This window comes from Heteronotia binoei, chromosome 6 (genome assembly GCF_032191835.1).
Source record: "Heteronotia binoei isolate CCM8104 ecotype False Entrance Well chromosome 6, APGP_CSIRO_Hbin_v1, whole genome shotgun sequence".
Lineage (NCBI taxonomy): Eukaryota > Metazoa > Chordata > Lepidosauria > Squamata > Gekkonidae > Heteronotia > Heteronotia binoei.
In genome coordinates, this window is record NC_083228.1 from 140,165,947 (window position 1) to 140,193,690 (window position 27,744).

The 27,744-nt window shown below is 50.1% G+C and overlaps 1 protein-coding gene and 1 non-coding gene across 2 annotated transcripts in view; one reads left to right on the top strand and one right to left on the bottom strand.

The window, feature by feature from the left end:
- Positions 1 to 27,744, bottom strand: part of DIS3L2 (DIS3 like 3'-5' exoribonuclease 2) — a 419,389-nt gene that overhangs the window by 193,543 nt on the left and 198,102 nt on the right. Inside the window, 1 exon segment of the mRNA XM_060242825.1 lies at positions 17,194 to 17,367. Within this exon segment, the coding sequence (XP_060098808.1) occupies positions 17,194 to 17,367 (174 nt within the window).
- Positions 21,141 to 21,207, top strand: TRNAH-GUG (transfer RNA histidin (anticodon GUG)). The gene has a single exon. It is a non-coding gene; the product is annotated as a tRNA-His (tRNA).

Genomic DNA, 27,744 nt, shown 5'->3' on the forward strand with positions numbered 1-27,744 from the left:
CACATGCAAATGTTCTCACACAGCCTGTGCCATGAGCTCTGATGAGGAGCTGGAAGGGTTAACAGACCTGGAAGAGTTGCCAGCCAGTTCCTCAGCTGAACAAACAGCAGCTGGCCCATCAAACACTCTCCAGGTACCAGTGTCAGCTGTTGACGATCAATCTCCTCCAAGCTCTCCTCCTCCCAAATCAAGAGTTCGAAGCAGGCTCCGGAAAGAACTTTCAGAGCGAAGACATGAGGCACGCCGAGGCTTCAGATCCCTCAGCCCTGAGTTCTAGCAGAGTCACTGCCACCCAGGGAGCAGGCTGATTGAGACTCCCATATAGCTCCCACCCAGGACCTGGGAACCTTGTGGAAGCAACAAGTCTATTCTCTGGCTTGCATCGACGCTCCTTCCTGATTCCTGTTCCTGACCTGCTTGATTTCCTTGGCACCCTGACCTTTTGGCTTCTGATTCCGGTTTGTGATTCTGCATTGGTGACTTGGCTCCTGCTTGACTTCCTGGACTTTGACCTTGGACTGGCTTTGGACTCCTGCCTGCCTGCACCCGGAGAACGTGACAGTCTGCTTGAGTTGTACTACCTCTCCGTCTTGCTGCATAACTGCCCCAATCAGCAGGCATTGGTTTAAACAGACAATCGCATCACTCGCAAATCATATCAATCGGTCATCCATAAATGCCGTGTTTCAATAAAATTCTACACTTCGATGTAAGAGGAAGAATCAAACCAGTCACTGAAAAATGAGGGCTGGCCCAGACCTGGACAGCCCAGGCAAGCCCAATCTCATCAAATCTTGGAAGCTCTACAAGCCCGGCCCTGACAACTACTTCGAAGGGAGATCTCTGAGGAATACCAGGGCTGGCATGCAGAAGCAGGCAATAAAAGTTACTTCTCTGCAGGGCTTTTTTTTGTAGCAGGAACTCCTTTGCATATAAGGTCACACCCCCTGATGTAGCCAGTTCTCCAAGAGCTTACAGGGCTCTTCGTACAGGGCCTGCTGTAAGCTCCAGGAGGATTGGCTACATCAGAGGGTGTGTGGCCTTATAGGCAAAGGAGTTCCTGCTACCAAAATAGCCCTGCTTCTCTGGAAAATGCCCTAGCCCCTATAGGGATTGCCAGAAATCACCAGGTCTTCCAGGCATGCAAGTGCACACGCGCACACACAACACACACACAAGTACTTCTTAAAAATTAGGTCTGTGTTCACAACCAGCAAATGGGGCACAAGCCAAGCAAGTAGACATTCAAGCATCCCTAATGCAGGCCCGAAACTTAACATTTTATTCGGAACACAGTTACCGAACTGCATTACGATACCACAGTGTTCAAGGGAGGAGCTGTGTTGCAGGGATACCAGATCCTGGAGTTTTCTTGTTTTCTTTCAAATCAACGCCATTTTGAACTGCTCAGTTTTATGTGCTTTTTCTAGCTATTTTTCATTGGCATGCTTTTACTGATTTCATTTATCTATTGATTGTGCTTTTCACACAATACACAAACTTTTAAGGGGGCGCCGCATAGCTCGGTGACCGTAGCCGACAGTCCCAAAGGAAAGCAAAATGACCACCCTTTGTTGAGCCGCATTCAGATTTTGTAGATCTCGTTTTATAAGTCATTGTCAAGACATTTAACGGTAAAGAGTGACTGCATGTCTAGACACCAACCTCTTTAAGCTGGTCTAATTTCTCTTCTTTTTGTAAACACGCACACACAAAAGGTTGTTGGCCCGCGTGGAATTCAAGCCGGCACCCAGCCTTCCAACGCGCTTGTTCTCCCAGCTCCAAAGAGTTGGCATTTTAAAATTAGGCGGAGAGGATATTTTTAGGTCCTTGCGGCTCTCCGGCCTAACCTTGAAGACCTTCTGAGCTCCTTCTTGGAAAGAAAGCTCTCTAGACACCATCTCCGGTCTGGGAAACATCTCGAGACCGGGGAAACAGCCGCCTTTGCCTGGGAACAGACAGCCCACCGTTGACGGCAGAGAAACAAACTTGGGTGTCCGTGTTTAACAATCTGTTATAGCAACCATTCAAAAAATACACCTCTATCGGCATGAAGAACACCGTACTGGGGAACAAAGCACAGCCACGTGACACACCTACGCTTCTCGGAAAGACCAAAGCTATGAGTGAGCCATCTCAAGACAGACAACATAGTTCTAAACAGGGTACGTAATAGAGAAGTTTGCAGCATCTATATGATTGGCGAGGGGGGGGGGGGGAGGAGGAGGAGGAGGAAGAAGAAGAAGAAGAAGAAGAAGAAGAAGAAGAAGAAGAAGAAGAAGAAGAAGAAGAAGAAGAAGAAGAAGAAGAAGAAGAAGAAGAAAGCGATGACTGCAGATATATACCCCGCCCTTCTCTCTGAATCAGAGACTCAGAGAGGCTCACAATCTCCAATACCTTCTCCCCCCACACAACGGACACCCTTTGAGGTGGATAGGGCTGAGAGGGCTCTCACAGCAGCTGCCCTTTCAAGGACAACCTATGTGAGAGCTATGGCTGACCCAAGGCCATTCCGGCAGCTGCAAGTCGAGAAGTGGGGAATCAAACCTGTTCTCCTAGATAAGAGAGCTATGGCTGACCCAAGGCCATTCCAGCAACTGCAAGTGGAGGAGTGGGGAATCAAACCCGGTTCTCCCAGATAAGAGAGCTATGGCTGACCCAAGGCCATTCCAGCAACTGCAAGTGGAGGAGTGGGGAATCAAACCTGGTTCTCCCAGATAAGAGCTATGGCTGACCCAAGGCCATTCCAGCAACTGCAAGTGGAGGAGTGGGGAAACAAACCTGGTTCTCCCAGATAAGAGAGCTCTGGCTGACCCAAGGCCATTCCAGCAGCTGAAAGTGGAGGAGTGGGGAATCAAACCGGTTCTCCCAGATAAGAGAGCTTTGGCTGACCCAAGGCCATTCCAGCAGGTGCAAGTGTAGGAGTGGGGAATCAAACCTGGTTCTCCCAGATAAGAGAGCTATGGCTGACCCAAGGCCATTCCAGCAGCTGCAAGTGGAGGAGTGGGGAATCAAACCTGGTTCTCCCAGATAAGAGAGCTCTGGCTGACCTAAGGCCATTCCAGCAGCTGCAAGTGGAGGAGTGGGAATCAAACCCGGTTCTCCCAGATAAGAGAGCTCTGGCTGACCCAAGGTCATTCCAGCAGCTGCAAGTGGAGGAGGGGGGAATCAAACCTGGTTCTCCCAGATAAGAGAGCTCTGGCTGACCTAAGGCCATTCCAGCAGCTGCAAGTGGAGGAGTGGGGAATCAAACCCGGTTCTCCCAGATAATAGAGCTCTGGCTGAACCAAGGCCATTCTGGCAGCTGCAAGTGGAGGAGTGGGGAATCAAACCTGGTTCTCCTAGATAAGAGAGCTATGGCTGACCCAAGGTCATTCCAGCAGGTGCACGTGGGAGGAGGGGGAATCAAACCCGGTTCTCCCAGATAAGAGAGCTCTGGCTGAACCAAGGCCATTCCAGCAGCTGCAAGTGAAGGAGTGGGGAATCAAACCTGGTTCTCCTAGATAAGAGAGCTACGGCTGACCCAAGGTCATTCCAGCAGGTGCACGTGGAGGAGTGGGGAATCAAACCCCGGTTCTCCCAGATAAGAGAGCTCTGGCTGACCCAAGGCCATTCCAGCAGGGTGCAAGTGGAGGAGTGGGGAATCAAACCCGGTTCTCCAGATAAGAGAGCTATGGCTGACGCAAGGCCATTCCAGCGGGTGCAAGTGGAGGAGTGTGGAATCAAACCCGCTTCTCCCAGATAAGAGTCCGCGCACTTCACCACTACACCAAACTGGCTCTCTGGGTTTCCTTTAGAGGAGAGAGAGAGACGTATGAACCTTTTTGCAAATGTACATGCTGAAAAAGGAAAAAAAAAACCTTGTCGGGTTGGCAATCCTCAGGCGGGTTGTCGACAACCAAAAACGCAGCACATAAGGCATTACGCAGATTTATGCCGCATCAATGAATACATTGATGACTTTCACATATATGCACTTAACCGCTACACCAAACGGGCAGCTCTCCTTCTTCCATAATACTGGTACTCAGGACTGCTCAGTGAAGCTCAGAAGATGAGCCTGAGGTTTCCAGAGTCATGGAACTCACTAGTACAAGACGTGGTAATAGCTCCCGGCTTAGACAGGTTTAAAAGACTACATTCATGGAGTCTGGCAGGTCGATTCTGTCCTAAATCGCCAGCAATTTGTAAGGCTCCCAGGCAAAACCTTGAACTCTCCATTGTATTAAAGGGAAAGATTGCTTAATATGATCCGGGGGGGGGTCACATGTCCTCCATTCTTAGCTGTGTCTATACAGGGGTCTTTTTGTAGAAAAATAGGTGGTGGAGCTCATTAGCATAACTCATTAGCATATCCTGCCCCCCCCCCAGCCAAAAGCAACCCGAAGCAAGAAAGGAGAGCCCCAGGCGAGCGAGGCCTACTTGGGCTGGTTAGAGATCCAGCCAGCCCAAGCAGGCCTCGCTCCCCTGGGGCTCTCCATGGCCGGCCGCCTCCAGTCAAAAGGCCAGCAAGCCACCCACCACCCAAAATCACATAAAGAGTGGGAAAAGGGTGGTGGGGACTTCTCCAGGGGTTATGAGGGCTGCTGGGGGCGTGGCAAAGTGCCTTGTGGCTGGCTGGCTGCCCCCTCTCCTAATCCAGGGATTGTTATGCAGCTGTACATACTATTCAATGGACAAGATAAATGGAAAGGAAAGGTCCCCTGTGCAAGCACCAGTCGTTTCCGACTCTGGGGTGACGTCGCTTTCACAACGTTTTCACGGCAGACTTTTGACGGGGTGGTTTGCCCTTGCCTTCCCCAGTCAGGTAGTGTCCAAAAGGTTCAAGAGCTGTGCTCCTGTGAGCTCCTCCTGAATTCAAGGTCTGCGTCTACACTATCGGTGGTGACTTCTCACCTGTGGAATGCTGTTCCCCTTAAAGCTTGCCTGGCATCACTCTCCTTTAGGCACCGGGTCAAGGCATGGCTTTTTATCCTGTTTTATGGCCTGCTCCGTGGTGCAGAGTGGTAAAGCTGCAGTACTGCAGTCGGAGCCCTCTGCTCGCGACCGGAGTTCGATCCCAGTGGAAGCTGGGTTCAGGTAGCCGGCTCAGGTTGACTCCGCCTCCCATCCTTCCGAGGTCAGTAAAATGAGTACCCAGCGTGCTGGGGAGAAAGTGTAGATGACTGGGGAAGGCAATGGCAAACCACCCCATAAAAAGCTGGGTTCAGGTAGCCGGCTCGAGGTTGACTCAGCCTTCCATCCTTCCGAGGTCGGTAAAATGAGGAGCCAGCTTGCTGGGGGGAAAGCGTAGATGACTGGGGAAGGCAATGGCAAACCACCCCGTAAAAAGTATGCCGTGAAAACATGAAAGCAACGTCATCCCAGAGTCGAAAACGACTGGTGCTTGCACAGGGGACTACCTTGACCTTTTTATGGCCTGCTCCTGGAGTATTTTTAACCAACACTATTTTCAACTGCTCAGCTGTATGTGCTTTTACTAGCTATTTTTATTGGCATTTTTTTTTACTGATTTTATTAGTCTATTGCTTTTACTGCTGTTTTACTGCTTTAATTTTGAGTAATTTTGAGCAACGAGGTGGGTGGATGTAGTCTTTTAAGCCTGTATACGCCAGGAGCTATTACCATGTCTTGTACCAGTGAGTTCCATGACTCTGGATCACTCAGTGAGGCCACATTTTCTGAGCTTCACTGAGGAGTCCTGAGTATCAGCACTATGAAAGAAGGAGAGCTGCCTGTTCTCCACTGGGGGAGGTAGCATGCAGATCTTCAAAACAAATATAGAATTCAGCATTTTGCTGGGGGAAACAGGAATGCGTGTCCCATGTGAGGCCCGGGAGCAGACGGTGGCAACAAGCATATGCCACAGAACCCAGCCTCCAGCACACTCTGACTCAAGAGTTTTGGAAAACCAACTCCCAGACAAAATGCTGATCTGCACATCTGAAGCCCTAACCGGTCTTCTTAGGGCTATCTTATGGATCGCCTTTTTCAAATTTGGCGGTGGAGTACTGTTGAGTTGCAGTCAACTTCTAGAGACCTTCTAGGCTTTTCAGTGCAAGAAAACAAGCTGGAACGGGTCCAGAGGAGGGCGACAAAGATGGTGAGGGGTCTGGAGACCAAGTCCTATGAGGAAAGGCTGAAGGAGCTGGGGATGTTTAGCCTGGAGAGGAGGCAGCTGAGAGGTGATAGGATCACCATCTTCAAGGACTTGAAGGGCTGTCATATAGAGGTTGGTGTGGAATTGTTTTCTGTGGCTCCAGAAGGTAGGACCAGAACCAGTGGGTTGAAATTAAATCAAAAGAGTTTCTGGCTCAACATTAGGAAGAACTTCCTGACTGTTAGAGCGATTCCTCAGTGGAACAGGCTTCCTCGGGAGGTGGTGGGTTCTCTTTCATTGGAGGTTTTTCAACAGAGGTTAGATGGCCATCTGACAGCGATGAAGATCCTGTGAATTTAGGGGGAGGTCTTTGTGAGTTTCCTGCATTGTGCCGGGGTTGGACTAGATGACCCTAGAGATCCCTTCCAGCTCTATGATTCTATAATTCCTGACCGTGAAAGGGGTTCCTCAGTGGAATAGGCTTCCTCGGGAGGTGGTGGGCTCTCCTTCCTTGGAGGTTTTTCAACAGAGGCTGGATGGCCATCTGACAGCGATGAAGATCCTGTGAATTTAGGGGGAGGTCTTTGTGAGTTTCCTGCATTGTGCCGGGGTTGGACTAGATGACCCTAGAGGTCCCTTCCAACTCTATGATTCTATGTGGTGGCGGCTACAAGCATAGCCAGCTTCAAGAGGGGTTTAGATAAAAATATGGAGCAGAGGTCCATCAGTGGCTATTAGCCACAGTGTGTATGTGTATGTTTGCCACTGTGTGACACAGAGTGTTGGACTGGATGGGCCATTGGCCTTATCTAACATGGCTTCTCTTATGTTCTTATGATTCTTATAGCTCCGTTTGAACTGATTCGTATGGCCTATTCAGTTGGGCCTGTTCATAGGTGGCCTGGAAATAGAACACGGGCTCAGCTCAACAATGGCCAGGGCAGGCTTCAGCCCCGCACACCCCTTTATCAGTCCGCTGCACATTTCTACACATCCTGTTCCGAGAGTACAGGTTTTGCTGTTCCTGGAGTCTGTGTCATGGAAAACCTCCAGGGAACGAGCTATGCGGCAGTTATCTGATTTGCGCCTTCCACCTGCCGAGCAGAACCATCTGTGCCCCGTAACCCTGCTCGTTTCCGTCCACCTCCCACGTGCCTGCTGGTGGGGGCAGCTGCTGTATCTAGCCCTCCGCCTCTAATTTTGTCAGCCAACGAGACTTCCGTACGGGCACTGCTAAGCCTCGCAGCTATCAGCACCGTTCCTCGAGAAGGGTGGAAAACAGTCGAACAGGCAGTGCTGCAATGCGGGGACCCTACGGTTGCCGGGGGCACCCGGTTACAAACAGTGCTAAGAACGGCATCGCTGGCTCAGGACAAAAGTGAAGCGGAGCTGTCCCAGAGAAAGCCAATAAGGCCACAGGAATGGGGAGGGGCCATGGCTCGGTGGTAGAGTGCTTACTCGGCATGCAAACGATCCCGAGTTCAAACCCCAGCATCTCCGGTTAAAAGGATCAGGCAGGAGGGGATGGGAAAGACCTCAGCCTGAGACCCTGGAGAGCTAAGGAGGGGGGCTGTGGCTCAGTGGTAGGGTGTCGGCTTGGCATGCAGAAGGTCCCAGGTTCAATCCCCGGCATCTCCAGTTAAAAGGACCAGGCAGTAGGTGATGAGAAAAGGGTGCCAGTCTGAGTAGACAAATACTGGCCTTGATGGACCAATGGCCTGATTCAGTATAATGCAGTTTCATGTGCACGAAAGCTACCTCCTCTCCCCCAGACCTCCCGCCTGTAGTTTTATTAGGCTGTGCGGCTTCCAGACACCAAGTCTCCGAAGCTGTCAACATTTCATCAGGATCTTCTTTGTCTTCCCATTTGAGATCCCCACAGAAGCAAAGCATAAGGCCTTCAGGGGAGGGGGGGTATCTTCTCATTACACAATATAATATTAAAGCAGAATCAGCTTTTAGCAGAAGATTGGAGCGTTCAGAGAAACTCCAACCACTTCTGTCCCATGACATGGTGCCCATCCTCTCCCTTGGGCCTTCCCAAGGCCATGGGCATAAATGGCTTTCAAAGGAGATTAGACAGAATCACAGAGTTCAGGTCCATCAGTAGCTACTAACTCTGATGCTTAAAGAGAGCCTCCACGTTCAGAGGTGGAATATCAGTGCAAGGAGGAAACATCAGGGGAAGGCCTCAGTCTCTCTGCCCTGTTGTTGGACCTCCAGAAGAACTGGTTGGCCAATGTGTGAGACAGGTTGCTGGACTAGATGGACCACTGGTCTGATCCAGCAGGGCTCCTTTGATGTTCTTATGAAGGCCTCAGCCTCTCTGCCCTGTTGTTGGCTCTCCAGAGGAACTGGCTGGCCACTGTGTGAGACAGGATGCTGGACTACATGGACCCACTGGTCTGGTCCAGCAGGGCTCTTCTGATGTTCTTATGGAGGTCATAAGAACATAAGAGAAGCCATGTTGGATCAGGCCAATGGCCCATCCAGTCCAACACTCTGTATCACAGAGTGGCCAAAATACACACACACACACACACACACTGTGGCTAATAGCCACTGATGGACCTCTGCTCCATATTTTTATCCAATCCCCTCTTGAAGCTGGCTATGCTTGTAGCCGCCACCACCTCCTCTGGCAGTGAATTCCACATGTTAATCACCCTTTGGGTGAAGAAGGACTTCCTTTTATCCATTTTAACCTGACTGCTCAGCAATTTCATCGAATGCCCACGAGTTCTTGTATTGTGAGAAAGGGAGAAAAGTACTACTTTCTCTACTTTCTCCATCCCAGGCATAATCTTGTAAACCTCTATCATGTCACCCCGCAGTCGACGTTTCACCAAGCTAAAGAGCCCCAAGCCTTTCTGCCCTGTTGCTGGACCTCCAGAAGAACAGGTTGGCCACTATATGAGAAAGAATGCTGGACTAGATGGATCACTGGTCTGATCCAGCAGTGGCTCATGCTTATGTCCCTATCAAGAGCAAGTTGTATTCCAAGCACTGGGAAAACAGTTCCCTGTTTCTGTCGTCCAAAATGGCAAGGCAGGCCTCCATATCCTAGAGCTGTGCATCAGTACCCAACGGCGGCAAGTGGAATGTGCGTGGCTTCCCAAAGAAAAGGAAATTTTAGTGGCTACATGCACAGACAATGTCAAGGGGAGACTGGATAAACATATGGAGAAGAGGTCCATCAGTGACTCTTAGCCACAAGGTACAGATGGAACACTCTGTTTGAAGCAGTGACGCTCTGTATTCTTGGTGCCGGGGGGAGGGGGGAGGGGAGGGGGAGAACTTCTGGAGTTCTGGCTCTGCTGGTGGGCCTCCTGATGGCACCTGGTTTTTGGCCCCTGTGTGACACAGAGAGTTGGACTGGAGGGGCCACTGGCCTGATCCAACATGGCTTCACTTATGTTCTTATGTGACACAGAGTGTTGGACTGGAGGGGCCACTGGTCTGATCCGTCATGGCTTCTCTTATGTTCTTATGTGACACAGAGTGTTGGACTGGAGGGGCCATTGGCCTGATCCAACATGGCTTCACTTATGTTCTTATGTGACACAGAGTGTTGGACTGGAGGGGCCACTAGCCTGATCCAACATGGCTTCTCTTATGTTCTTATGAGACACAGAGTGTTGGACTGGAGGGGCCATTGGCCTGATCCAACATGGCTTCTCTTATGTTCTTATGTGATACAGAGTGTTGGACTGGAGGGGCCATTGGCCTGATCCAACATGGCTTCTCTTATGTTCTTATGTGACACAGAGTGTTGAACTGGATGGGCCATTGGCCTGATCCAACATGGCTTCTCTTATGTTCTTATGTGACACAGAGTGTTGGACTGGATGGGCCATTGGCCTGATCCAACATGGCTTCTCTTATGTTCTTATGTGACACAGAGTGTTGGACTGGAGGGGCCACTGGGCTGATCCAACATGGCTTCTCTTATGTTCTTATGAGACACAGATTGTTGGACTGGAGGGGCCATTGGCCTGATCCAACATGGCTTCTCTTATGTTCTTATGTCTGGGGCAGTGATACTCTCTATTCATGGTGCTTGGGGGGGGGCAAGACTGGGAAAGCTTCTGGAGTTCTGGCCCTGCTGGCGGGCCTCCTGGTGGCACCTGGGTTATGGCCGCTGTGTGACACGGAGTGTTGGACTGGAGAGGCCATTGGCCTGATCCGATATGGCTTCTCTTATGTTCTTATGATATCAGGATATGGGTTACCAAGCTTCTGCTATCTCTTCCTCTCTCCCCCTTTTTATGTCTTATGTGGAACTCTACCCATGATCCAGTGGACCACAATAATCATGGACATATGGATTACACACAGAGAGAAAGGGCACATAACCTGTGGGATACTCATGATGCACCTAGCATCCTTTTGTAGGCTCTTGTGGGAACCAAATAGGCATGCAGCACCCAGAATTCCTGAAACTCTTCCAGATGCTAGCCCCGGCCCCCCTTCGATTCCCACCCAAAGACAACTGCAAACTCTTTAGCACAGGGGTGGGGAACCTCTGTCCTGAGGGCCATATACGGCCCTAAAGGTCACTTGGTGTGGCCCTCGGGGATTGCTGGGCTGAACTGAGTCATGTGGCAGCCTCCCTGGGGCCTGGCTGGCCAATGAGGATCATGGGGCCCAGTTGCGCTGTGCAGCAGCCTCCCCAGGGCCAGGCAGGGATCACAGGGCCTAGAGGTACTGTGCGGCAGCCTCCCAGCCAGGCCGAATTGCTGCAGGGCCTGGAAAAGGTACTGTCACTGTTCAGTTTGCACTTGATTATCCCAGAGGGTGTGGCCTAATATGCTAATGAGTCTGTGACCTAATATGCTAATATTAGGAGATGTGGTCTAATATCAGGGGATATTAGGGGATGTGGTCTAATATGCTACTGAGTTCCTGCTGGGCTTTTTCTACAAAAAAAGCTCTGGACCTATGCATTTGCCTACGATGGCAGGCCGGGTGTGTTTGTGTGTGCGTGTGCCAGATTAGGCTCTCCCCACATGACTTCAAATAGAAAAAACAATCATTTGCATTAATTTTGCTGGCCTGGATCGTTCTCCTTCGGCGGAGCACTGTTTTTTTTAAGTTGATCATTTTTTATGGCCCACAAATGATGTTATAAATATCCATATGGCCCTTGGCAGAAAAAAGGTTCCCCACCCCCGATTTAGCACTTACACCACCAAATGCTTGACACGGCAGAAAACCTGACTGACTTCCAACATGGTAGGTATTATTTCCCCCATACTGCCAGGAAGAGGTGGGGTGGGAGCGTGAGGGTCGAGAGACAACGTGTGAGCAGAGGGAAGCCTTCCGCCGGCTCCCGGCTCGCGCTCTTGGTGGCTGCGCTCACTTCGTCTGGGTCCCACCAGGCCCGAGAGTCATCTTCCCATCAAGCCCCCTGCCTGGAAGCCGTTTAAGCAGAGAAACGCATCGGAGCTCTCCGGGTCTCCTTGGAGATCTCCATCTATAAAAGCAACATTTAATTAAGTCTGCCTACGGGGACGCAGCACGCTCATTAAGCACTGAATGCCAATTTTAATAGAGCGTCTCTTCTGGTCTCTTGGGCAACAGTGTTTGTTTGCTGGCTTGTTTCGGATGCGGCGCTGGAAGTTCCGCGCCGAGCATCAGTCATGTCTGAGATACGGCTGCGGAGCCGGGCTGGGCCGTCGGAAGGACAGACCCTTCTTCGGGCGGCGATCCATCTCGTGGACCCTCGCCACGACCCCTCCCGCCGCGTTCCCGGTATTTTTAGCCGATTGTTTTCTATTTTGGCAGCTGCAAAATCTGCAGCTTCTGACCCCACCTCCAGTTTCGTATTCCTTCTCGAAAAGCGAATACAAAATCCTGTTTATAATAATAATAAGGGGGAAAAAAATCACAAGCTGGCAAGGATGACACTCGGCAGGGGGAAAAAAGAGATGAAAACGAGAGAGAGAGAAAGAGAGAAAGCCACTGGAAAATTGAGAGCTAGCAATTTTTAGTGCCAAGTTTCACATTTGTAGTGGTCCAGCAAAGGTCACCGGGCTTGCTTTCTATTGCGGGGAGGAGCAGAGAAAAGACCTCCGCAGACCTGCCCTCGTGAGACAGCTATCACCATCTTTCAAAGGAGGGCTTTGCCCTTTTCAAGAAAAATGACGTTAAGGCTGGGGCGAGCCAAACAATGGGAGACGTGGAAAAGGCAATGCCTCTCGGCAAAGAACGACCCCTTTTTTCTCTCTCCAGGATTTAAGGGTCTGCTTTCCCACTATAGACGGACTTTCCTGGCGAGATCACTTGCCCCAGTTTAGCAGGGAGAGAAAACAAAACTCCAGAAAAAGAGATATGAATGAAATTGAAAACATTCGGAACAAGCCACAGAAAGGGAGCTTTGGGGTTTCTTTGGTTCTCCCGACGCCCCTGCGCCGGAGAAGGAAATTTGCATTTCACCATTTCCTTTTGACCCTTCTCGGTTTTTTCCCCCCCTTGAACTCCGTGCCATAAAACTGACATGCTCGGGGTGGGGTGGGGGGAGCGCAAAAGCAAAAAAGGAGAAATAAAATTGGCAGGTGAACGGACTGAAGCGGGGAGGAGAAGGGGGAGGAGGAAGTGGCTTTGTCCCCTGCAAACCTGGCTAATAGCCGGGCGTGTCTTCAGCCCTCCCCTGTGCTTTTCGGGCGCCGCGAACAAACGTTGTGCTTTTCACACACCAATGCTTCCTTGCCCCGTTTAGCTGTAAAATACTGACTCTCATCAATCTGACCACAAAAAGTTGGAGGGGGGAGAGGAAGAGGAATGTGCGTACTCTTGGCTTTTATGCTCTTTCAAGGGTTTCCAGGCGACGGGAACTCCGAAAAGAAAGGAGCAATGATTCCCCACCTCCACCCCCCACCCCGAAGATAGGACCGGGCCCAACCCCAACGGACTCCGGCAGACTTATTCCTACAAGGAGCACGTTAGGCAGTGCTTCCTATTGAGAAGAGCAGCTCTGAACTGGAAAGAGTTCACCAAGAAGGCACCTCCCTGCTGGAGCCAATTCTCCTGGAGCTTACAGTAGGCCCTCTACTAAGAGCCCTGAAAGCTCTTGGAGGATTGGCTACATCAGGAGGTGTGGCCTAATATCAGGGCTTTTTTGTTGCAGCAACTCCTTTGCATCTTAGGCCACCCACCCCTGATGTAGCCAATCCTCCTGGCGCTTACAGTAGGTCCTGTAAGAAGAGCCCTGTAATCTCTTGGAGGACTGGCTAAATCAGGGGTGCGTGGCCTAATATGCAAAGGAGTTCCTGCTACAAAAAAAAAAAGCCCTGCTTGCCTCTCAGTGGAGTGACCCTGGACTTCCCCGGTGGACTCCCATCCAAGAGCTCTTCTCATCTGAGCAGGGCCTTTTTCAGGGGCCAACCTGCAAAAGGGATCCGCCCCCGCCATTTTGATTCCTGCACTGTTGGTGGGAATCCCCTTATAGTTTGATTCCCCACTCCTCCACTTGCACCTGCTGGCACGGCCTTGGGGTCAGTCAGAGTTCTGGCAGAGGTTGTCCTTGAAAGCGCAGCTGCTGTAAGAGCTCTCTCAGCCCCACCCACCTCACGGGGTGTCTGTTGTGGGGGAGGGAAGGTAAAGGAGATTGTGACCGCTCTGAGACTCTGAGATTCAGAGTATAGGGCAGTATATAAATCCAGAGTATAGGGTGGGATATAAATCCAATACCATCATCATCATCTTCTGGAGACCCAGTCTGGTGTAGTGGTGAAGTGTGCGGACTCTTATCTGAGAGAACCGGGTTTGATTCCCCACTCCTCCACTTGCAGCTGCTGGAATGGCCTTGGGTCAGCCATAGCTCTGGCAGAGGTTGTCCTTGAAAGGGCAGCTGCTGGGAGAGCCCTCTCCAGCCCCCCCCCCCACCTCACAGGGTGTCTGTTGTGGGGGAGGAAGGTAAAGGAGATTGTGAGCTGCTCTGAGTCTCTTATTCAGGGAGAAGGGCAGGGTATAAATCTGCAATTCTTCTTGTTTTATTTTGGGGGCGTATTATGCACTTAATTATATTATCCAAACGTCTACTCCTTTACATCTTGATGTTATTTTACTTAACAATTGGTCCAACATTAAGCTGCCTCAATCTAAAATATCTCTAGCAATTGAGCTCTTAACTGCTGCAAAGTCAGTATTAGCTCATTTATGAAAATGTACCAAAGCTCTGACAGCTGAATCTTGGCTACTCAAGGTTTGGGACCATATAATTATGGGCAAAATTTCAGCAGGTTTAAATCCAGTCGATCCGTATCAAGCTCGACTAAATTTTATAGCTAAGTGGTCCCCTGTTCTTGAGAAAATAGGCAATGATCTCTTTTACATGGATTCGCTTGCAAGATGCTCCATATATCACAAAATCTTATTATATTAATCAGCACGCACGGGGAGGGGCGGTGGCTCAGTGGTAGAGCATCTCCTTAGGAAGCAGAAGGTCCCAGGTTCAATCCCCGGCATCTCCAAAAAAGGGTCCAGGCAAATAGATGTGAAAAACCTCAGCTTGAGACCCTAGAGAGCCGCTGCCAGTCTGAGAAGACAATCCTGACTTTGATGGACCTTTGAGGGTCTGATTCAGTATAAGGCAGCTTCATATGTTCATATGTTCACTCCTTGTCGATAGAACCATATTACAAGATAATGTATGGGATGGAGGAAGTAGAGAAAGAAGTACTTTTCTCCCTTTCTCAAAATACAAGAAGTCGTGGGCATTCGATGAAATTGCTGAGCAGACAGGTTAAAAAGGATAAAAAGAAGTACTTCTTCACCCAAAGGGTGATTAATGTGTGGAATTCACTGCCACAGGAGGTGGTGGCGGCCGCAAGTATAGCCACCTTCAAATGGGGTTTAGATAAAAATATGGAGCAGAGGTCCATCAGTGGCTATTAGCCACAGTGTGTGTGTGTGTGTATATATATAAAAAAATTTGCCACTGTGTGACACAGAGTGTTGGACTGGATGGGCCATTGGCCTGATCTAACATGGCTTCTCTTATGTTCTTATGTGACACAGAGTGTTGGACTGGATGGGCCATTGGCCTGATCTAACATGGCTTCTCTTATGTTCTTATGTGTTGGGCTGGATGGGCCATTGGCCTAATCCAACAGGGCTTCTCTTATGTTCTTATGTGACACAGAGTGTTGGACTGGATGGGCCATTGGGCTGATCTAACATGGCTTCTCTTATGTTCTTATGTGACACAAGAGTGTTGGGCTGGATGGGCCATTGGCCTGATCCAACAGGGCTTCTCTTATGTTCTTATGTGACACAGAGTGTTGGACTGGATGGGCCATTGGCCTGATCTAACATGGCTTCTCTTATGTTCTTATGTGACACAGAGTGTTGGACTGGATGGGCCATTGGCCTGATCTAACATGGCTTCTCTTATGTTCTTATGTAACTGGGTAACTGTTTTTGCCTTTGTGTGTTTTATCATGGCCTACATTGTATACCTTTATTGTCTGTTAATGATGATTAATTAAAAAAAAAAAAAAAAAGCACCCGCCCAGCCATTGTGATTCGCCTCCATGCCCCAAGTCAATGAGAAGACCTCCTCTCATGGTGCTGTGGCTAACAGTTTCAGGAGACCCACATTTAAATCCCCCCTTGCTCTACTAAACTCCCTCGAAAGGTTGTTGTGGGGATAAATCTGGGGATGAATCATGTTCACGACTCTGAGATCCATGGGGGGTGGGGAGGTGTACTAGACATGAAGTAATAGCCCCAGCCTCTCCATAAGGCCTCCGTAGAGGGCAAAACAGACTTGGGGGGAGGGGGAAAAGAAAGGGTTGCGTCAAACCTAGCGAGAGGCTAACTAGTACGTTAGGCCTGTATTTATGGACCACTACAATGGACCTTTGGTCACACCAAATAACGGAGTCCTCTTAAGGACAAGGCCCAGGGTGGCCAAATTTGCTGAAGGTAAGAGCCACACAGAATAAACGTCAGATGTTTGAGAGCCACAAGGAAGGAAGGAAGGAAGGAAGGAAGGAAGGAAGGAAGGAAGGAAGGAAGGAAGGAGAAGAATTGCAGATTTATACTCCGCCCTTCTCCCTGAATCAGAGACTCAGAACGGCTCACAATCGCCTATTTCTCCCCCTCCCGCACAACAGACACCCTGTGAGGTGGGTGGGGCTGGAGAGGGCTCTCACAGCCGCTGCCCTTTCAAGGACAACCTCTGCCAGAGCTATGGCTGACCCACGGCCATGCTAGCAGGTGCAAGTGGAGGAGCGGGGAATCAAACCCAGTTCTCCCAGATAAGAGTCCGCACACCTCATCACTACACCAAACTGGCTCAGGAAGGAGGGAGGGAGAGAGGTGATAGGGAGGTAGAGGTGGAAACAAAGCAACTTCAACTTTAAAGGCATTCTTGGAGCTGCCAGCTGGCTTGGCTTGGAGAAGTGATCAAAAGAGATAAATGCCTTCTCCAAGTCAGCCAATGGAGCAGTCGGGCCTTCAAGAGCTGCAGAATATGTCTGAAAGAGCCACATTTGGCTCCCGAACCACAGTTTGGCCACCCCTGGACAAGGCAAAGAGAAGCCTCCAACAGCTTCCGCTGCGAGACATATACGGGCCACCAAAAAAAGCAGCTCAGTCAGAAGACGCCTTCATTTTCAAACTCTCTTCGCTCTTCCACCCACTCTGCGGAGCAGCAGCCAGACACGCACCATAAACCCTGTCCTGAAAAAGGCTGACAGCTTTATTCCTGTGTGCACGGTGGGGAAGTTCCCCCGCGGGCTGCTACCGTCACAACTCGATCCAATAAAAAGGTACAATCTGAACCGTCCTCGCGGGCCGACATCCTAAAAGCCAGATTAATTTACGCACTTACGGACAAACGAGAAGTGTGGCGGTTCCGGAGTTCGAGCCGCCGTCTTGAAAACACTCCGTGTCCTCACAAACCCTTGGAAGACGAAATTCAAAGAACCCACAAGCCGTTTGCCCCTGTCCTAACGGTAGCGAAGGAGAGAGCCGATCCTTTTTCCCCCAGCAAAATAATTCTGCGCGGCGCGCCCATTAAAATGGCTTCCCCAAGGCAGTGACACCTGCAAACGGCACGCGGATCTGCAAGCGCCGGCAATTACCTTAAATCTCGTCTCTTGGCAAGCTCTTCTGGCGGGATAACCCACGGCAGGCTCTGCGGCAGGCACTGCAAGACCTCCGGGGAGAAGTCGGAGAAATCCACACCGTATTCCGTCAGGATGCCTTCTGTCTCCGGCTCGACTTCCCCAGCCTGGCCGAGGCTCTGGGACAGTTGGCTGAAGAAAAAAGAAGCAGTGGAGGGGGAGAAAAAAAGGAATCTGGTTTTAGCAAGTTACTGTCCTCAGTAGATGGAGGTGGTGAGTCAGAGACGAGAAAGCCTAAATGGGCAAGACGATTCCCTCTGTTTAGGGTAGACTCTTGCAAACTCGCAGCATGGCAGGAACTGGCCAAGGCCCAACTTCTTCAAAGTTCTGCACGCTCACACCCTTCTCCCTCCCCCCTGCCCACTGGACCACGATGGACAGATGGGAGAAGGGAGGGCTGGATATGAGACGCCCATCGTGGCCCCAGATTCTTCACTCAGTCACGAAAGTTCACGCCGCGTCTTGAAAGGCAAGACATGGAGGCGATTTGCTGGGATCGCTCTTCATATTACCTAACGACGGCAACCATGTGCTCAACACCAGTCACTCAATCGATAGTTTGTTGTTGTTAGCGGGGAGGGGGGAACTGTGCCCTGTTGTTGGCCCTCCAGAGGAACTGGTTGGTCATTGTGTGAGACAGGAGGCTGGACTAGATGGACCCTCACTGGTCTGATCCAGCAGGGCTCTTCTTATGTTCTTATGAAGGCCTTGGCCTCTCTGCCCTGTTGCTGTCCTACCAGAGAAACTGGTTGGCCCCTGTGTGAGACAGGAGGCTGGACTAGATGGACCCTCACTGGTCTGATCCAGTAGGGCTCTTCTGATGTTCTTATGAAGGCCTCAGCCTCTCTGCTCTGTTGCTGGCCCTCCAGAGGAGCTGATTGGCCACTGTGTGAGACAGGAGGCTGGACTAGATGGACCCTCACTGGTCTGTTCCAGCAGGGCTCTTCTTATGCACTTATGAAAACCTTGGCCTCTGTGCCCTGTTGTTGGCCCTCCAGAGGAACTGGTTGGCCACTGTGTGAGAAAGGATGCTGGACTAGATGGACCCTCACTGGTCTGTTCCAGCAGGGCTCTTCTGATGTACTTATGAAGGCCTTGGCCTCTGTGCCCTGCTGTTGGCCCTCCAGAGGAACTGGTTGGCCACTGTGTGAGACAGGATGCTGGACTAGATGGACCCTCACTGGTCTGATCCAGCAGGGCTCTTGTTATGTTCTTATGAAGGCCTTGGCCTCTGTGCCCTGTTGTTGGCCCTCCAGAGGAACTGGCTGGCCACTGTGTGAGACAGGATGCTGGACTAGATGGACCCTCACTGGTCTGATCCAGCAGAACTCTTCTTAAGTTCTTATAAAGGCCTTGGCCTCTGTGCCCTGTTGTTGGCCCTCCAGAGGAACTGGTTGGCCCCCGTGTGAGACAGGAGGCTGGACTAGATGGACCCTCACTGGTCTGATCCAGCTGGGCTCTTCTCATGTTCTTATGAAGGCCTCAGCCTCTCTGCCCCGTGGCTGGCCCTCCAGAGGAACTGGATGGCCATTGTGTGAGTCAAGATGCTGGACTAGAAAGACCCTCATTGGTCTGATCCAGCAGGGCTCTTCTGATGATCTTATGGGGGCTAGACCTCTCTGCCCTGTTGTCGGCCCTCCAGAGGAACTGGTTGGCCATTGTTTGTAAATGGGGAACACCCTCCCAGAAGACATCAGGGCCCTGCGGGATTTATCGCAGTTCCGCAGGACCTGCAAGACTGAACTTTTTCGGATGACATATAACATCTAATAGGAGAGGGCTGCCAGCACATCTGGATCTATCACACTTTAGTACTAACCGCCTAGTATCTGTGCGCATGAGAAAGAAAATATTACATGATCCGCCTGAAGTAGCACCATTGCCATTTATCTGATTGTTTTATTGTTTTAATATTGCTTTTCTTTACTGTCTATTTTATGCTGTTAGCCGCCTTGAGTCTGTATAGAATGGGCAAGATATAAATATAACGTAAATAAATAAAACTGTGTGAGGCAGGATGCTGGACTAGGTGGACCCTCACTGGTCTGATCCAGCAGGGCTCTTCTGATGTTCTTATGAAGGCCTCAGCCTCTCTGCCCTGTTGTTGGCCCTCCAGAGGAACAGGTTGGCCCCTGTGTGAGACAGGAGGCTGGACTAGATGGACCCTCACTGGTCTGATCTAGCAGGGCTCTTCTGATGTTCTTATGAAGGCCTCAGCCTCTCTGCCCTGTTGTTGGCCCTCCAGAGGAACAGGTTGGCCCCTGTGTGAGACAGGAGGCTGGACTAGATGGACCCTCACTGGTCTGATCCAGCAGGGCTCTTCTGATGTTCTTATGAAGGCCTCAGCCTCTCTGCCCTGTTGTTGGCCCTCCAGAGGAACTGTGTGGCCACTGTGTGAGACAGGAGGCTGGACTAGATGGACCATTGGTCTAATCCAGCAGTGCTCTGTGCCCTGTTGTCAGCCCTCCAGAGGTTGGTTCCTGTGTGGGACAGGATGCTGGACTAGATGTACCACTGGTCTGACACAGCAGGGCTCTTCTCATGTTCTCTCAGCAACGCACACTGTGTGCCTCAAATGTAGGTTGGTCACCTATTTAGTCAGTATATTTTTACCCCACCCATCCTCCCAGGAGCTAAGGGTGAGGTATGTGGCTCTGCCCTCCCCTGTTCTATCCTCACAACCTCATAAGGTACGTTAGGTCAAGAGAAAGTGACCGGGACAAAGTCATCCAGTGAACTTCATAGCCAACTGGGAATTTACACGTGAACTCCTAGTCTGACTCTCAAACCACTAAATCCACACTGGTTAAGCATAGGGTGTAGAACAATGGGCTGATTGCAACAAGCAGAGAAAACTGCCTTCAACTCTGCCATGTAATTGTGAAACCAGGGAGAGGAGCAATAACAAATGTCACAGCAAAGAAGAAGAAAATGATGATGATGACGATGATGAAGATGAAGATGATGAAGAAGAAGAAGATGATGATGATGATGAAGAAGAAGAAGAAGAAGAAGAAGAAGAAGAAGAAGAAGAAGAAGAAGATGATGATGATGATAAAGATGGAGATGATGATGAAGTTGATGATATTGGATTTATATCCCACCCTATACTCTGAATCTCAGAGTCTCAGAGTTGTCACAATCTTCTTTACCTTCTCCCTCACCTACAACAGACACCCTGTTAAGTTGACTGAGAGAGCTCTCCCAGAAGCTGCCCTTTGAAGGACAACCTCTGCGAGAGCTATGGCTGACCCAAGGCCATTCCAGCAGGTGCAAGTGGAGGAGTGGGGAATCAAACCCAGTTCTCCCAGATAAGAGTCCACACACTTAACCACTACACCAAACTGGCTCTCAGTATTCCTCCTGCCCTCACTCCAGCCTTTGAGGGGCTTAGGTCTTGCAAAGAAGCCGGGATGGGCTGCAAATCTGTGAGTGTTCCTGAAATCCCACCAGAGACAAGGAAGGGGCCACAGACCACAGACCACTTACACTATGCTGTCTTGTTTCAGGCTATGCAAGAGGACCAGAAGATCGACAGACAGATACGTAAGATGAACAGACAAAATGGATTAAGCAGGCTGGTCTGAACTAACAGCAATTATGAGTCATTTGCACCGAAAACTGTTGTGATCATTGCCTTGTTGGGGAAATCTTTTGAGATAAAGGGCAAGAACTAAGTTACAGGAAAGACGATGATCTATGCATGCAATTCAAAATGGGTGGGCAGAGCGTTCTTATGCCAGACAAGTCCTTAGAGGCCAACCATTCATCCACTGGGTTTGAAAGCAAGATTTACTACACCTAAATGCTTTATAAGCCAAAAACGAGAGCACTGGGGAGCAATACAGATCCCAAGTTCCATATAGAATCATAGAGAGCTGGGAAGGGATCTCCAGGGGAGGGACGGTGGCTCAGTGGTAGAGCATCTGCTTGTGAAGCAGAAGGTCCCAGGTTCAATCCCTGGCATCTCCAAAAAAGGGTCCAGGCAAATAGGTGTGAAAAGCCTCAGCTTGAGACCCTGGAGAGCCGCTGCCAGTCTGAGTAGACAATACTGACTTTGATGGACCAAGGGTCTGATTCAGTAGAAGGCAGCTTCATATGTTCATGTTCATCTGGTCCAACCCCCTGCACAATGCAGAAAACTCACAAATACCTCCCCCCCCCCCACACACACACACTGACCCCTGCTGCATGCCCAGAGGATGGCAAAAACCCTCCAGGATCCCTGGCCCAACTGGCCTAGAGAAAAATTGCTTCCGGACCCCAAAGCACCAATCAGCATTTCCCTGGGTGTGTAAGAAATGGCCACGAAAACGAAGCGTTGATGCAGCCCTCCCTGCCCTCCTTCTCATGAACTGCCTCATTCACAGAATCAGAACGCCATACGTTTGAATGTCTCACACACATACACACACTTCTCTGAGCAGTAAGACGTTCTGAGGGCAGGGCTTAGGGCGAGAGAGTGCAGAAGAGAACGGCAGCATCTTAGCACTGTGCACTGAATTGGGAATATAAAAACAGAAGCTGCGGAATGGTATGGCACAGTTCAAACACATCAGATTTCGGAAGCTAAGCAGACTCAGTCCTGGGATGGGAAGCCACAGAGCAGGGGGGGCCATACATGCTTAAAAAAAGAGCCACACAGAATAAGCACCAGATGATTGAGAAAAGGAAGGAAGGAAGGAAGGAAGGAAGGAAGGAAGGAAGGAAGGAAGGAAGGAAGGAAGGAAGGAAGGAAGGAAGGAAGGAAGGAAGGAAGGAAGGAAGGAAGGAAGGAAGGAAGGAAGGAAGGAAGGAAGGAAGGAAGGAAGGAAGGAAGGAAGGAAGGAAGGAGATATTGGATTTATATCTTGCCCTATACGCTGAATCTCAGAGTCCCAGAGCGGTCACAAACTCCTTTATCTTCCCTCCCCCCACAACAGACACCCTGTGAGGTAGGTGAGGCTAAGAGAGCTCTTACAGCAGCTGCCCTTTCAAGGACAAGGACAAGGAAGGAAGGGAGGGAGGGAGATGGGAAGGGGTGAAAGAAAGCAACTTTAACTTTAAATGCATCCTCCAAGCCGCTGGCCAAGGGGGCAGTGGAGGCTTTGAGAGCCACACAATATGTGTGGAAGAGCCCCGTGTGGCTCCCGAGCTGCAGTCTAGCCAAGCACCAAGGAGATTCAGATGGGTAACCCCGTTAGTCTGAAGAAGCAGAGCAAAGTTTGAGTCCAGGGGCGAACGAAGTTTAGTTTTGGGTATAAGGATGATTGTTAATATTGGTTATACGCATGTTCCTATTATCTATAGTTGTGCTCTTGAGGTCTTATAAGATTTGTTAAAGGCTTGTCAGCTGATGCCACGGCTTATTTCTAAAGTATTTTTACAATTTCTTATCACTAAATCATTTAATTTGCTTGAGAGTCTTTGTAAAAACAGCTTGAGATAAAAGACTGTGAAAAAGATAAGGCCATTAATATTACGTATAGGGTATAATATCCTATTTGAATGCTCACCATCATAATAACCATACACGACTGTTGCAGGTAAACCTATCTTTTCACTTTCCACTTATTGCAATGGGGGTGCAGTGATTTGATGTAACTGGTACACATATTGTGTGTGTGTGTGTGTGTGTGTGTGTGAGAGAGAGAGAGACAGACAGACAGACAGAGAAACAGAGAATGAGATTTCCGGCTCTCCAAAGTGTCAGGAGACCAGCTCTTGGCACTGGAGACCCACGGACAGAATCCACAAACTGGCCCTTTGGCCAAGATCCACCTAACACAGGAATGGCTGCTGGCAGCTGTAACAATAAATAATGTAATTAATTCATTGACCTACGGCCGTTAAAGCATTTCCGCAGCTGGCGCTCGAGTGCTCCGGCGTACCCTGGCTGCTAGACAAGTCAGACAGTCTTGTCTAGGATGAAGAAACGCCCACTTTGCAGGTTTAGCCTTCCACAGACAGAAGGTATTTCCAAACGGAAGCCAGGAATGGGGGGGAGGGGCCTGGCCCAGTGGAAGAGCCTCTGCTTGGCAGGCAGAAGGTCCCAAGCTGAAACCCTGGCATCTCCAGTGAAGAGGATCAGGCAGTAGGAGACATGAAAGACCTCCTCATAGACAGCCAGTTTGGTGTAGTGGTTAAGTGTGCAGACTTTTATCCGGGAGAGCCGGGTTGGATTCCCTACTCCTCCACTTGCAACTGCTGGAATGGCCTTGGGTCAGCCATAGCTCTTGCAGAGCTGTCCTTGAAAGGGCAGCTTCTGTCAGAGCTCTCTCAGCCCCACCTACCTCACAGGGAGTCTGTTGTGGTGGTGGGGGGAGGTAAAGGAGATTTTTAGCTGCTCTGAAGCAGGGTATAAGTCTACGGTCTTCTTCTTCGTCCTGAGACCCTGGAGAGGCGCTGACAGTCTTGCGTAGATGATGCTGACCTTAGGTGGGATCGCAGCTTTGAAAAATCCAGGAGGATTCATCTTGTGCGGTCGTGACAGGTGGATTGGGAACCACTGCCAATTTTAGGGAGTAGCAGCTGCCAACAACGCCTTGAACCAGAATGATTCCTATCTCAGAAAGAGGCTCCCATTTTTTGGAAGGAAAAGCCACAAATTATTGTATGTGATTTTTTTTTCTCATGGAGGGGTGGTTTCAATGAGGAGAATCAGTGCTTTAGGAAGTGTGGAAAACCTTTTGGCTATGAACCTTTAAGCAGCTTTCAGCAACAGAAGTCTAGTGTCCAGATCACATGAAGGGATGGTATCGCTTTACTCTGCTCTGGTAAGACCTCACCTGGAGTATTGTGTTCAGTTTGGGGCACCACATTTTAACAAGCTGGAACCGGTCCAGAAGATGGTGAGGGGTCTGGAGACCAAGTCCCATGAAGAAAGGTTGAAGGAGCTGGGCATGTTTAGCCTGGAGAGGAGGCGGCTGAGAGGTGATACGATCACCATCTTCAAACACTTGAAGGGCTGTCATCTAAAGGATGGTGTGGAATTGTTTTCGGTGGTCCCAGAAGGTCGGATCAGAACCAAGGGGTTGAAATTAAATCAAAAGAGTTTCTGGCTCAACATTAGGAAGAACCTAGTGGTTCCTCAGTGGAACAGGCTTTCTCGGGAGGTGGTGGGCTCTCCTTCCTTGGAGGTTTCCAAACAGAGGCTAGATGGCCATCTGAGAGCAATGAGGATCCTTTGAATTTAGGGGGAGATATTTGAGAGTTTCCTGCATTGTGCAGGGGGCTGGACTGGATGACCCTGGAAGTCCCTTCCAGCTCTATGATACTATGATTCCCGACTGTTAGAGCGATTCCTCAGTGGAACAGGCTTCCTCCTGGGCAGGTGGTGGGCTCTCCTTCCTTGGAGGTCTTTCAACAGAGGCTAGATGGCTATCTGACAGCAATGAGGATGCTGTGAATTTAGGGGGAAGAACTTCCTGACCGTTAGAGAAGTTCCTCAGTGGAACAGGCTCCCTCCTGGGAGGTGATGGGCTCTCCTTCCTTGGAGGTTTTTAAACAGAGGCTGGATGGCCATCTGAGAGGAGTGAAGATCCTGTGAATTTAGGGGGAGGTCTTTGTGAGTTTAGAGCGGTTCCTCAGTGAAACAGGCTTCCTCCTTGGGAGGTTGTGGGCTCTCCTTCCTTGGAGGTCTTTCAACAGAGGCTAGATGGCCATCTGACAGCAATGAAGATCCTGTGAGTTTAGGGGGGCGGGGTTGTGAGTTTCCTGCATTGTGCAGGGGGCTGGACTGGATGACCCTGGCGGTCCCTTCCAACTTCATTTTTCTAGCTATGGAAATCAACGGGATTTGCAGCCAGCAATCATGAACGCATGAAGCCGCCTGATACTGACTCAGGCCTTTGGTCCATCATGATCAGGATTGTTGACCGGCAGAGGCTCTCTAGAGCGGAAGTGTGGAACTCATTTGTTATGAGGACAGGATCTGACCTAAAGGAGACCTCCTCAAGCTGGGCCATGCGTGTCATAATATGTAATGCCAGGCAGCTGAGACAGAAACTTTATAAAGGACACAAACGCAGTTAAAGATTTTTTTTTTTAATTAAAATAAAACATGTTTGAAACATTAGCACTCATTGGACTTAAAGGTGCTTTCTTTGTATCACTCCTGTGGGATCCAGGAAACTGGGCAAAGGAAGCTCTGGCTCTTTCCTTCCTTCCTTCCCCAGGGGTCCAGGAGGGGGAGGAGCCTCAGCCAATAGAAGGAAGAGGGGCTTGGCTCAGTAGCTCTGCTGTGGGATTGAGACAACCTGGCAAAGCAAGCTCTCTCCCCCCCTCCTCCCCAAAGGAGGAGCCTCAGCCAATGGAGAAAACAGAGGTTTCGCTCTGTAGCTCTGCTGTGAGATTGAGGCAGCCTGACAAAGCAAGCTCTGCCTCCCCCTATTCCTCCCCAAGGGAGGAGCCTCAACCAATGGAGAAAATAGAGGCTTTGCTCTGTAGCTCCAGTGAGATTGAGCAAGCCTGGCAAAGCAAGCCGTGATGCAGAAGAAGGCAAGAGAGAGGGAGAAGGAAGCAGATGACAGCCAGTTGCTCGGGGGCCTGATAGGAGTCATCCGGGGGCCTCACCTGGCCCCCGGGAGAAGTGTTTGAATGATACCAGCATCGAAATTATTTTAATCTGTTTTAACTGTATATTGTTTAAATTGCTCAATGTTTTAACTGTTGGAAGTTTGGAATTGTAAATGCTTTTACTGTTGTGAACCACCCTGAGCTTGCTTCAGCAGAGAGGGCAGGATATAAATACAATAAATAACTAACTAAATCCTGTGAATTTAGGGGGACATATCTGTGGCTTTCCTGCACTGTGCAGGGGGTTGGACTAGATGACCCTGGAGGTCCCTTCCAACTCTGTGATTCTAAGAGAACAACTGAGTTGTCGGAAAGCCATCCTGTCATGACCTGTGAATACGTGGAGGTCTTAATCAGGTGGGCTGTGATCTGGCAGCTCAGAGAAGCCCGGAAACAGCTACGCTGTCTGCTGGGACTGGAGAAACCGGACCCAGGAAGAGCCCAAACGAAAGCAGACGGCTGAATTTCCCCTGTGTTCCGCAAGTGACATTTGCTTCCCTTGTCTGCGATCTCCTAATTCCTGTGAAGATTTTGAAAGGCAGAGGAAGAGTGTCCAATTCTTTTTTTTTAATTAAATAATAATAATAATAATAATAATAATTTTTAATTTATATTAAGCAGGCTCAGGACGGCTCACATAGCATAAAATACCGCATTTTAACAGTATACAATACAACATTATAGTGATGTATAGCCATATAGGGTTTTAAAGGTAATAACCAGCACCTTGTAATAGTCACCTCTGCACCATTAGGGTTCCACCTCTGCATCCCACCCTGCATTGCCTGATGTATCCCTCTCCCTTGTCACTGCTGGGATTTGGGGCCGGTGGGCAATTTTGGCAATGCTGCTGTTTGTTGGGTGTGTTCCTAAGAAGCTGTCCCATTGGGGCCCTCCGAGCAGCCCTCTAAGCCTCTGCCCCACATCAAGTTACGAACATTGGAAGATCAGGGGAGCCCTGCTGGATCAGACCAGTGAGGGTCCACCTAGTCCAGCATCCTGCCTCACACAGAGGCCAACCAGTTCCTCTGGAGGGCCAACAACAGGGTAGAGAGGCTGAGGCCTTCATAAGAACATCAGAAGAGCCCTGCTGGATCACACCACTGGTCCATCTAGTCCAGCATCCCGCCTCACACAGAGGCCAACCAGTTCCTCTGGAGGGCCAACAACTGGGTAGAGAGGCTGAGGCCTTCATAAGAACATCAGAAGAGCCCTGCTGGATCACACCACTGGTCCATCTAGTCCAGCGTCCTGCCTCACACAGAGGCCAACCAGTTCCTCTGGAGGGCCAACAACAGGGTAGGGAGGCTGAGGCCTTCATAAGAACATCAGAAGATCCCTGCTGGATCAGACCAGTGAGGGTCCATCTAGTCCAGCATCCTGTCTCGCACAGTGGCCAACCAGTTCCTCTGGAGGGCCAACAACAGGGCAGAGAGGCCGAGGCCTTCATAAGAACATGAGAAGAGTCCTGCTGGATCAGACCAGGGAGGGTCCATCTAGTCCAGCATCCTGTCTCCCACAGTGGCCAACCAGTTCCTCTGGAGGGACAACAACAGGGCAGAGAGGCCGAGGCCATCCTAAGAACATCAGAAGAGCCCTCCTGGGTCAGACCAGTGAAGGTCCACCTAGTCCAGCCTCCTGTCTCACACAGGGGCCAACCAGTTCCTCTGGAGGGCCAACAACAGGGCAGAGAGGCCGAGGTTTTCCTAAGAACATCAGAAGAGCCCTGCTGGATCAGACCAGCGAGGGTCCACCTAGCTGAGCATCCTGTCCCACATATCCTTTTAAGGAGCTTGGAAACAAACTAGAAATATCTGCAGATGCAAGCATTTCTGCTCGGAATAGCCCAATCTCATCGGACATCAGAAGCTAAGCGGCGTCAGCTCGGGTCAGTATTTGGGAGGGAGAGCATCAAGGAAGTCCAGAGTCACTACACGGAAGCAGGCAATGGCA